Here is a 12,641-nt window from a genome sequence, read left to right as displayed (position 1 = left end):
TAAATCTTTTAATCGTATTTTTAAAGCTGTTATTATATTATACATATGTATAAATTTAATTTAAAATGTGTATATTATTTGTTCTATTTTCTTATTTTATAGAAACAAAAAATAAATTGTAAAATATATTTGTATATATGTATGTGCCTTGTGTGACATTATATATTTTTTATTTAATTTTAATGATATATATTTTTTATTTAGTTTTAATGATATATCTTAAATGGTTTATTTATGTATATGAGATTAGTTTTAAAATATATAAAAAAGAAAACATATCTCAACAAAAAAATTTAATTTTTAGCAACTTTTTTCTGTTGTTTCTCACTACTTCACATTTGTTACTTGAAAAAAGTATATAGAATAAAAAGAACTTTAATTTTGCACATTTGAATTAAGATTGTGTAAAGTCGAAAATAAAATTTAATTCAATTTTAATGCATGAATCAGGATTTGAAGGAATATGATATACACATAACACAATTATATACAACTTTATCCTTCATTTTTTGTTTTAATAGCATATTGAAATAAATAGAAAGCTGCATTTTGTAAATTTTAATAATGTATTATAAAATTGTAATATACAGAATATAAATGTATTTCTATTTAAATTATGTATCACAAACACTTTACAAAACACCTCGCGCACCTAATGATTAAATATTTACAATGTCTAAATCTAAATAGTTTTAATAAATGATATAATCAGAAGAAGGATGAAATACTTTTTTGCCTTTATTGATTAAAAATATATTATATTATAGTTATTATATTTAAAAATAAAGAATACATATAATTATAACAGACCAACTATTATTCTTATTGTTTCCTTAAATAAACAAAAAAGTTTGATTTTTCATTACATATTACTCATAATTTGTCTTTATTAATTTTCATCACAAGATTATTAATCATAATTTTAATCGTTTCTTTTCTTAAAAAAAAATAAAATAAAATAAAATAAAATAAAAAATTAGAAACTAAAAAGTTATGATACTACATATTTTAATCCCATAGAGACTCTGTTTCCTTGATATAAAGAATTCAATGTTATTTTTTATCATGTTAATTGATATCTTTATTTGTTCTTTTTCACGAAGTAAATCTATGTATAAATATACTGATTACAACAGCAGATGCTGCTCCAACCAGTGTCAATAAAACTCCTTTAGCAAATTTCTTTTTACTTTGGTCGTCCGCTTTCACATCCTTTGACAAATTTTTATCTTCAGTTACCCCTAACATTTTACGATATAGATACTTTTCTTTTTTTGCATCTTTCGCAATTTTATCTTTTAAGATCATTAATTCTGTATTGCATATCTTCATGTCCGGATTTAGTTTTTGCATTTCAGTGAAGATTGCATAAGCTTTTGCATATTCACCTTTGAGTCTCAATATTGTTCCTATAATACACACAATACACATACATTATTTGATTTTTTCATATATCTAAATATATCTAAAATATAAATCAAGAATAAATTTTCTAGAATTTAAAAAATTTTTTTTATTACCTTTCCTAAATAGTGCTTTTAAATTTTGTGGTTGACATCTCAAAACATGTTCCACATTTTCTAAAGCTGACTCATAGGCTTCCGTTTTAATTAATGTAGCTGCTAAATTATTGTAAACTTTTATGCGATCCTCTAGTAAAGTTTGCAATTCAGCATCACTAAATGACTCTTCCTCCTCATTTTGATTTGTACCACTTTTTGTTGATGATAAATATTCTAATGCCCTCCGATAACATTGTAATGCAAAAGGCAGCTCATTCCGAACAAACCACCAATTTCCACGCTCACGTTTCTTATTGCTTTAGAAAAATTAATTCAACCATTTATAACAAAAAAAAAGTTAAATAGACTGCAAAGTTTTGTCCTTGAAATATTTAATCCATGAAAATAACTTTTATTACTTAATTTATAAGCAAAATTAATACCTTATTTCTCTTCTTTGACTAATGCTTAATTTTTCTATCTCAGGCTCTAGCTCTGCTGCTTTCAATTCCACTGTGTATGTAATAGTGGCATCAGGCGGTATTGGTTTTTTTCCTTGCTTGCCATAAGCAAATCTAGGATCAATTATAATTTCAGCAACTTCACCTATATCCATCAATGCAATTGCTAAGTCTAATCCCTGTAATATATATTTATATATATGTCAGTATTACAAATCAAATTGACAGATAATAATAATAATAATGTATGATACCTGTATCACTTCCAAATCTCCCAACTGTATCACAAGATTTTCATATTCTTCCACTATTGTACTGTCCTCAAGTTTGCCAGTAATGTTTAATGTACATATGTCACCTCTGTTTGGTCGTGTTCCATTTTCACCTTTTTTTATAACTGTTTTTTTCAACTGACCATTACCAAATATATCTACACAATCACCCACAGAATGATCATTTAAAGAAGCTTTTGTTACAGGATCTTTAGTATCAATGTTAAAATTTAATTCTTCACGAATAAAATCAGCCTGTGTTCTTCCTTGTGATGTCATATTCTCGTCCATCTTAAATAAAATATTAATACTTTAATTATTTAAAAATCTTACTTACTGTGCAGCCATGAATTGAAAATTAATTGAGTTTAACAGAAAAAGTTCATAATTATAATATCAAAATCCAATATATAATTACACTAGCACCAGAAGCGTTGATAATATATAGCTAAAACTTTCTATAATTGTAATGAAATTTTCTTAATGTTTTTGTAAATCTATTTACGTAAAAATAAAGCTTAAAAAAACAAGTATTATAAATAATATACTTTAAACCATTTTTTTATTTATAGGTTATTTAAAATTTTAAATATTTAGTATTTTTTGGGCTCAATATAAATTGAAAATAAATATTGTAAAAAAGTTTATTACTCTCGTTTACACAAAAAAAAAATGCAAAAGTAATGAATGCGATGATGAATAAGCAATAATGTAGATGTACATTCAATGTGTGACAGAAACCGATTTAAATCGTACTTTATAAAATATAATTGATAATAAGATAACGTACCTTTTCCTTTTCGTTTTCGAATGTATCAACGGACATTGGAAACACAATTTCTTATCTGGCAAGACTAAAAATGATAAAGAATAAAACTGAACAAGACTTGAGATTTGATATTACTCAAGAAGAAGTACAGATTAAAGATTCAGGAAGTTACTGGAAAATAACTGGACATCCCGATGAAGCTCACGCATGCGTAGAAATCTCAGAATTCAGATTTAGTATTCAAATTTTTCTCATTTTAATCCTACACATTTAGAAAATTATCAAGATAGGCAGTGATGAAAATTGGCGATTGGTTGTAAAATTAACCGACGGCAGGGTGGCAACTAAAATGATAAAAATGGTTTGTGTTCACCTCTATTTTCTGTTGCCATCCTGCTGATTTTAACCGTCGGTTAACTTACCCGAAAGTAGTGAAATTGGCCCTAATATATTCAATCACCTTATGAAAATATTACATCAAACAAATCTCAACAGAGAAATTTCTCTGTTAAGGCCGTATTATACTACAGGTTGCTGGCTCGGTTACGATTGGAGTTACGTATGACAGTTGCAAATTGACCAATCAGCCGGCAAGCTACTTTGCTCTGATTGATCAATTCACAATCACCAAACGGAACTTCAATTGCAACAGAGTTCGCAATCCGTAGTGTGATACAACCTTTAGAAGCGTAGTAGTATTGTTGAGACATTGGTCTAATTGTAAGCTAGGCAAGACTTGTATAATTGGTGGTCTAATATTGATATTTCTTTATTTATAAAAAGTGAATATTTATCACATGCAATCTGACTTTAAAGATGTAGAACACTTAATATCTTTTCTTTTTCACAAAATATGAATTATTGACATACTAAACTAACTTTACTTGAAAATGTAATATGAAAAAATGTGTAAACATGATTATTTTTTAAAATTATTTCTGTATATATTTTATGTATAAAGATACACATATAGCACGCCTACATCACTTAAACAAATCTTCTTTTATTTTTAAAAGACATCACTGATTTTGAAATAAATAAAAGAAAATTAAAAGATGTGGTTGAAATCTTAAGATGACAATTTCGTCGGCGTGTTGACAATGCTGTGACGAACATAATGGACAAAGTCAATTATGAAAATAAGATAATTTTTTATTGTAACAAACGATTTTTATTAATACTATTAATATAATTTATATATTAATGTTTCATAGTAATCCAAGATAAAATTAGATTTGCATTGTTTCATCTCTTTGTATATGTATAGTAAAAATTTATAGTGAAATTTTCAAGATTTTATAAAAAACGGATTAAATAACTAGTGTACTTAAGTACATAAAGTGCCAAACGCGTCTTTTTTAATTATCGTTCTTAATTTGTAATCATATCTTTATTTCTAAAAAATATGATATGAAAATGATGCATAATTTTTCCTTTACATGTTTAATTTAATTTGCAGATAGAACTAAAAATATTAATAATGTTCCATCTAATGCTACAGTTGATACATTAAGTATCTCTTCAACGCAATGCACAGCACAAGTAAAGCTGTTAATGTTGATATAGATGAATTTTGGCAGATATGTGAAAAAGATCCTAAAAGTGATTCATTTATAATACACGATTTGCACACTGACAGTCCACTTGAAAGTGATTATGAAGTTGCATCACTTGATTATGAATTCTTAATGCTTATATAAATACTACATAATAAAAATTAAATAAATGAAAATCTTTGTAATTTATATTGCAATATTTTTCTTGTACTTATTCCCTTCTCTCTCTCTCTCTCTCTCTCTCTCTCTCTCCCTCTCCCTCTCTCTCTCTCTAAAAATTAATATAATTCAGATAATACAAATATCTAAAATACATCGTAAAGACGTCCATCATATGCTTAGATATTTCTCACATATTGTTTTAAATTTTTATGTTGTTTGAAAACGTGAATATTGGAAATGTATGAGTATCTAAATTGACATAAACTTATATGTTAAAGTCCAAAATATTTACAAAACCCTAATTTCATTCTAATCTTGTTGCACTCTTTAACTGCAAATCATTCATTGTGTATGCACCTTTTTTTTGTAAATAAAAGGCTTTTTAAATTATTAAAAACCGTAACATCCTCTGGATGTCCTCTAGACATCTTTTCAACATGCGTATTTTGTTATAATAACGTGTGATCTACAAAAGATATCCTGTCATATCCCTTGGTTTTGCATAAGATATCTTATTGGAATATCCTAGATGTTACTTACTAGAGACATCTCTGGGATTGCATTTCAAAATCTGGGGCAATTTGGGATAACTTCAGGATAAAATGTTCTGTGTGGGGACAGATCGCGCGGAGTCTGATTGACAGCAACGCACGGAGACATCTAATCGCAGTGGACGCGACGAACGAGCTAAAACGCTCTGGCCGGCATCGGCGCCGTGGGTGGGAGTCTCTCTCCGGCCGTCGAGAGCCGCAAGTGAGTGAAGAGACTACCCGAAAGAACCGCGCTCTCCACTCAGTCTGTCCGCGGCCGTCCGTCAAGCAGACTTCTCCGGCTCTCTCTGTTTCCCTCCCGGCCGTGCCCGTCGTTCTCCCTGTCGCGGTCTCAAAGATCTCGCGGAAGACACATGTCGTCGGCTGGTGCAGCTGCTACCGGCTGTCGTTCGCGCGCTAACGCGTTAATATAGATCCACGATCGTTAAGTCCGATAACGTCGTGTCGCGTGTGCATTTTTTTTTCGGGTTATTGCGATTGCGATACTCGTATATGTATGCGAAAGTGACTCGGCACGCGGTGACAGAGTGTTCATAGTGTACGACAGTGATACGACAGCTCAAGATGTGGTTGAAAAGATTTATCTGGAGCTTTTTTATCGGGCTCGTGGTCGTCATATTGTCACCCCGGCGAATCGTCGACGGCTTTAATGTGGAGACAAAACACTATGCGGTGTATCGTATGGAGGCGAGATCTATGTTCGGCTTCGCCGTATCAACGTATCGTGATAAATTTGCCCGGGGATGGTGAGTTTTATTATTGTAAATAATAGCTTTATAATTGCAAATAATCTCTGAAAATGACGAAACAATCACGCTGCCCGTCTATAATTTTGCTCCAAGTTATTGTTGTCAATAATTGAAATTAAATTACATGCTTGGAATTCTCGCTGTTATATTTATTATAATGTGTGTGATGATATAAGAACATATTACAATAAGATAGAGTAAATTTGATAGATATAAACAATAAAAAAAATTAAGACGGAAGATCTGATTATCGATTATACTATGTGTCATGAAACGAATCTTATTCATCGATCTTAAAAAAATGTAGTCGTAATCCGATGACACATGGGATAATCTAGAAGAAGGGGTACCATGTATATATATATATATATATATATATATATATATATATATATATATATTACATTATTACACACCTTCTTGTTTACATATACTACATTAACTAAGCATATATCCTTCAATTTTTCTAGAATATATTTATATACTTTATAAGAATTGTTAGACATTCGAAAAATAATTTGTCATTTTTTTCTATTCTTTATACAATTTTGACATAAAATTTTTATAAACAAATAATTATTGTCACGTATATGATACAATCCTAATATTACAGAATAAAAAATTAATTTTTTTTTCATATGTAACTATAATTTTCTCTTTTAACTCGTTAACCAAATGTTTGACTCGCCGCTCGAAGACCAAATGATTGACACCCGGTTATCGCGAAATAGAAAATCATCATATTGGATATTTTAAATTCCTGTTTTTAATTTTTCCTAGATGATCGTCAAAATAAATTTTTATTTTGATAAAATTTTACAGTCACGCCTTTTTTTATAAAAACAAATAACAATCGTGTTCGCGCTTTACATACAGAAAATATTAACTTATAAATAAAAAAATATCAAAAATATAAAATTTCTCTTTATTTTCGTTATGAAATAAATCGTCATACATTACGAGGTTGAACGATAACCCCGCCGTTTAAGATATCATCGAGCAGGATAAGGGCCTTGTGTTTCATCTCAGGCTTTAATAACGAGCGATAATCCTCTATCCATCCCAAGCATTATAAGCTTCAGGAACACTTTAGTACGGTTACAACCCTTAAAAAGCGTCGCGACTCTTTTGCTGCGCGATCCGCGTGAACGGGGAGACGCTCGTTCTCGAATTTCGTGACTCACGCCCACGAATAAACGTTTCTGATCCAGTTCTAGAGTCTCTCGGTGATGATTATAAATAATATCGGTGAAACGGGGATACGCGGATAATAGCGCAGCCCGCATCGTCAGAATCGGCGGGAAAATCAGCGTCGACGCAAACGGTGGCATAATGGAATATTGTGTCTAAGATCGCTTGTGCACGTTCATATTAGCAATTAGCAATTAGCTACAAGCTAGATGAGCCTATTGTAATAGCACAATAACTTTCGCAATTAGAAAAACATATTTCTTTTTTCACAAAAAATTTTTAATGTAGTTTTTTTCTGGAAAAAAAAAATAATATTGCTCGTCAATGTTTATAATTTTCTATTCAGACCTGTATTTAAATTTATTAAAGAGAAAGAAGATTGTTTTTATTCCTGAAATTCTTATTCTTATTCTTGAAAGATTAGGAAAAAGATACATTAGTTTAATAAAAGTATATTACTTTAATAAACAATATTACTCAAAGGATCGGCATTGCATTAATAATGGAGAGAGAAACGTGTCGGTGTGAAAAAGGCCGCAGGAAGTCCGGATTACACCGGGAGGTTTCGTAGGCGCTTATATTTAGGCCAGCCCGATGCGAGCTTTACGAGCGCTCGCGTTCGCGCGCTCGTTAACTCACCGTTCATGGGGATTAAAGCGTCCGCGATTGCCATTAAATCCCCGAAATAGAATGGGATCCCGTTATTTATACCTGCCTCTTGATCATTCGGCGGTTGATTCGATTTTTATCGCTCGCGTGCCGACACTCGATATCGCAAAATTTTAACTTAGGATCGCGAATACAAATGGGCTATAATTGGATTGGGGCAAATTTAAATCTTGTACGAGAAAGAGAGAGAGAGAGAGAGAGATTATCGCATCGCGGGAGAAAATAATAAATTTTTTTTCGCCTTTTTCCTCTCCCGGATACAATATCATCGTCGGAAATATTAGTCTACGCGCGACGATTTAACCAGGTAGGATCGATGCGTTCATAGCACGAGACACTTCGTGATGCAGGATGTTAGGTCATCGCTACGACTGCACGGTGCGTTACGTGGACGGTTCATCACTCCCGCGCCGCTCTGATTAATACTTTTGTAATCTGCACGTTTGATCTACTACGATCTACTATACGCGATGTTATCTCTTTTCACGGGCTTCCTCGTTGACCGAGTCCCTACTTGAACGCTCGACTGACTGTAGAGTTAAAGAAATGTGTGCTTTATTTTAACAATATATTTATAGACAAATTTTAATATAAAATTGTGGGAATGTAATTAATTATTTTGTATATTTTTTTAAATACGCTTTTATCTTAAATATTTATTTGAAATATATTAGTCTTTTTTTATATATTGAAATGCATAACTTAATCGCATTATATTTGTATTATACAACGATATATGACCGAGCAGATATATGAAAGAGATTACTATCGCCAGTGATAATAGCACAATGGTTTTTATCATAAATCAATTAAAAGATTGTTGAAGTTTACTTAGTGATTTAATGGCGAATTACTGCAATATCTCTCTATACATTTCTCGGCATTTTATGTATATACATATGTGCATATAATTTTTTTGCGAACTATGGTAACCGTAGTAGCAAGTGAGCGTGATATTTAAATTTTTCACTGTGATTAGAAACAGAAAGCTATTTTATATTAGATAGGTAAAACAATCTTTTTATTTAAAATATTTTATGATGATACACATGGGCAAATATTAATGCGAACTAAAAGAATCTTGTTTCGGAGAAGACTGAATTAAGATTCGGCCTCCCGTTGCGGCCTCATACATATGATTGAGAACAGCGTGTATCTCGGATCCGATATCACCTAATATCTATGAGCATTCTCTAAAGTCCGCACAATGTGCCCTTATCATCAATGGTGGTAATCTCTTTCATATATTTGCTCGGTCGTACATATATTCATGTAATCCTGGTCTCCTTTACCATTCATAAAAAGATATAATATGATTACGATCACGCTCGCATGCAGCGTGAACGAGAGTTGCCGCGTAAAACTCATAGGAAATTGAAAGTCGAGAAGAGAAAGAAAAGAAAAAGAAAGAAAGATAACTCTCTTTATGCGATTTATATATAAAAATTAAAATTAAAATTAAATTTAAATTTATATATAAAATAAGTATCTAATTATTGGTTTGACATTACACAATCAGAGAGAGAGAGAGATGCGAGCAATTTAAATCTTTATACGTTAATTCTCCATTTTCAACGGATATCTTCTCATCGAAGAAATCCGTTAATTTATTGTTGCTTAAATTTAATTTTATGCAATTGCAATTGCTCGATGCATCACGAAAACTGCACCAGGAAGAAGCCCAAAGTATGTATAAATGTCAGCATATAGCAGAACACGTATTGTGTGATTCATTTGTACGGTCGCATCAACGATCGTGTCTTTAAGAGGCGAACGCAGTCACGATTTCGCACGTACATATACATAGTGAGGCGAGTAAATAGGAGAGATCGAATCATGCGCGCCGTTTCGATGACTCGTCCGTTTTCCCGAATTCGCCGATCATATACGTAGAAATCTGCTCTTGCGCGACCGCGTACTAAATATAGAAATTATTTCACGACACCAAGTCTCGGCGAACAAATGCTCGGAACCGTCGATAAGCGTTGTAGTCGTGAGCGTTCAAGGCAAAATATCAAGAATGGCGATATCGGCCGTCATTTCCAACACATCATTTATTATCGATCAAATTAATGCGGGTAGACGATTACTTCAATTACTAAATTGAAATCGCATGAGTATGATAAGTTAATTCTATATAATGTATTTAAATTATGTCACTATGTCTTTTTCCTAAATATTTGATACTTACGTTATATTATAACATTGCTTACATCTTGCAAGGCAAAATATTCTTAACATAAACCTCAAAAATAATATTTTAATTAATTAATGGAGAAAACTTTAAGAAAAAAAATATATATACTATTTTTGAATATCAGAGATAATATTTTATATAATTTATATATATAATTATATAAAATATATATATATATATATATATATATATATATATATAATTTGTTTTAATAAATTAAAAGAATTTGATAAATGCTTTGTTCTTAATGCATCTTGATATACGATAACTGATTGATCTTAATGCAAAATGCATCATAAAAATAATATCAACGATGACTGGAATTGCCTGGCGAAATGTGTGCGAATGATTTCATGACGCGACGTCTGAAAAGCAAAGTAAACACGCCGATAACACCGCAATGCGCTATTCAGTACATTACAACGTTGCTCGTTCCTCATTGTTGCTCGTTTCGATGATTGAAATCGTTAATTGACGTGTATCACAACTTACAATACAAACGCGGGGATATCGCGCTCGACCATTTCTTTAGAAAGAGAAATTAGCTCTCCTTTGTAAGCGTCCTTATCGCACAAAATGCTTTTCATTAAAATCCCGGAAAGCGTAGTCTTCTTATCATCGGCCGCTTCCATATGATAAGTACACGATGCGGTTTAACGACGATTCACAACCAACTCCATTTCATAGATTGTTCTGTGCAAGACGATGCTTTGTATGAGAATATGATTTTGAAGAATTCGTCACGAGAAAAAAATTCAGATACTCTTTTTCTCTCTTTCTTTTTATCTTCATTATAAATTATTATTTCAATATTTTACACTTGTAGAAAAATTATAGCAATTGACGTTTTTTTTTTTTTTTTTTTTCATACTCGTTAAAGATGATTTTCATACGCGTTACAGGCCGGTTCGTTCAACGAACGTTGTTCGAGCATAGCCGTTACGTTCACATAAAAAGTGCGGTGTTTACGATGCGTGTCGGGACAGAGGAGGAAATGAGGATTCAATTTCCTCGCCGCTTCCGACTGGCGAAATGAAAGTCGAGACCGATCGAACGCATCATTCGTGTTTTTTTTCGTGTTTCTCTCGATTAATTTATTTTCCGTCCAATCGCGGCGCAATTCAATAACGTACAACTTATAATGTCGCGAAAGTTTGTCATTTATGGCATAATAATGCTGTGATATATGATGATCGGTATACGGTGATCGAGTCTCTCCTGTGATTCTCTGTAAACGGAGATTTAAAGCAGCAGCTTTCTCAAAGTGATTACCAATGTCACAACCTTTCAGATGAATTATGGAACGCGCGAAATCGTCGCTATCGTAAAAACACGGAATAGAACGTGCATAAAAAAAGTACAAGCGATATCTCATAAGGCGTTGTATATAAATAATCCTCATTATTGACCTCTCGTTTTATACTATCGTATAATATATTCGCGATAAGTGTCAGACATTGATATAGATACAATGTGACGATGATAATTGTCGTTCTTTATTATTGCATGAAATAGTCAAAGCCAAAAGAATAAAAATTATAAATTTTTAAATCGCATTTTACATATTTTAATTATGATTATAAATGTATGATTTTCTCAAAAGATATGAAATTATTTGCTCTCCCGATAATTATTTCCTATATTAAATTCTCATTTTTGTTTGCTGCAACATCAACAATGAAGGATGAGAATTCTCGACACAATCTACAATTTCGCGAAGTTATTTAATCTTTTTCGCCATCGAAAATTGACAACAAAAGAAACGAGCGTGTGGATTTGAGAGAGAAGAAAAAGGTATAAGACAGGTATAGAGAAAGAGAAGCAGAACAGGTAATGAGGATCGCGTGAGGCACGTGCCCGAAGCTCAGACCATGTCATTATGCAGACGAGAGCCGGCAAGAGCCTCGGGGCCTGTTACCTTTACCTGCCTGCACGCGTGCAACACGCGTGCAAGTCGGCGCCGTATACACGCGTACGGAATACGGACAATTATATCGCGACGGCACGCGAGGATTATCCTATACATATAAAATTCGTAGCCCCCGACTTGAATAGTTCTGGGGTATAATATACAGGGTGTTCCAGGGAACGATATTTGATCGCTGGCAGTAATTCGAATTGGCGGTCAGTATCGTGTGTCGCTGTCACGTTGCGCTACCGAGAGTGATTTATGATTCAGTCGGAATCGCAAATGTGACTACACGTGTATACCAGCAAAGTCAAGCGAATATGTCACGAATAATAAATACGGTTATAACGTAATGAATATGTGGCTATGCATAAATGATTTTGCATCACTGAAAATGCAACGTAATTTTCGAAAGATCGTAAGTATTACATTTTTAACCAAGAGAAGCAATAAAATTATCCATAGAGAATCGTGGTACTTTAATCTTAAGTAAATCATTTTGATTGTCATCTCCGGAATTGAGGTCTATCTGATTAATATACGATATGACAATATAAAAGCTTAATTGCCTAAAAAAAAAAAAAAAATACAATAAAATTAAGAAACTGATAAAATTAGTGCACGCATAATTTTATCGTTTATTTCAATAGCAT

At 32.0% G+C, this 12,641-nt stretch overlaps 5 protein-coding genes across 6 annotated transcripts in view; 2 read left to right on the top strand and 3 right to left on the bottom strand.

The window, feature by feature from the left end:
* Positions 1 to 12,641, top strand: part of LOC126857277 (ITG-like peptide) — a 295,970-nt gene that overhangs the window by 13,138 nt on the left and 270,191 nt on the right. The gene's annotated exons all lie outside the window — the stretch shown is intronic.
* Positions 1 to 12,641, bottom strand: part of LOC126857276 (uncharacterized) — a 100,487-nt gene that overhangs the window by 13,859 nt on the left and 73,987 nt on the right. The gene's annotated exons all lie outside the window — the stretch shown is intronic.
* LOC126857279 (uncharacterized) overlaps positions 1 to 12,641 on the bottom strand; it is a 136,017-nt gene that overhangs the window by 80,367 nt on the left and 43,009 nt on the right. The gene's annotated exons all lie outside the window — the stretch shown is intronic.
* LOC126857274 (peptidyl-prolyl cis-trans isomerase FKBP8) lies at positions 632 to 3,285 on the bottom strand. The gene is made up of 5 exons (XM_050606522.1): positions 3,026 to 3,285; positions 2,218 to 2,526; positions 1,946 to 2,142; positions 1,521 to 1,819; positions 632 to 1,409 (listed from the first exon to the last, which is right to left on the bottom strand). The coding sequence occupies exons 1-5, from the start codon at positions 3,059 to 3,061 to the stop codon at positions 1,096 to 1,098; spliced, it is 1,155 nt and encodes a 384-aa protein (XP_050462479.1). The 5' UTR covers positions 3,062 to 3,285; the 3' UTR covers positions 632 to 1,095.
* LOC126857262 (integrin alpha-PS2) overlaps positions 5,463 to 12,641 on the top strand; it is a 62,103-nt gene continuing 54,924 nt past the window's right edge. For both annotated transcript variants that reach the window (XM_050606496.1, XM_050606495.1), the window contains exon 1: positions 5,463 to 6,019. In XM_050606496.1, coding sequence (XP_050462453.1) covers positions 5,838 to 6,019 — 182 coding nt within the window. In that variant the 5' untranslated portion in view covers positions 5,463 to 5,837. The remainder of the gene's footprint in view (positions 6,020 to 12,641) is intronic.

Source organism: Cataglyphis hispanica, chromosome 21 (assembly GCF_021464435.1).
Source record: "Cataglyphis hispanica isolate Lineage 1 chromosome 21, ULB_Chis1_1.0, whole genome shotgun sequence".
NCBI classification, from domain to species: domain Eukaryota; kingdom Metazoa; phylum Arthropoda; class Insecta; order Hymenoptera; family Formicidae; genus Cataglyphis; species Cataglyphis hispanica.
Note: the sequence above shows the minus strand (reverse complement) of the source record. Positions and strands in the feature narration are given on the sequence as shown.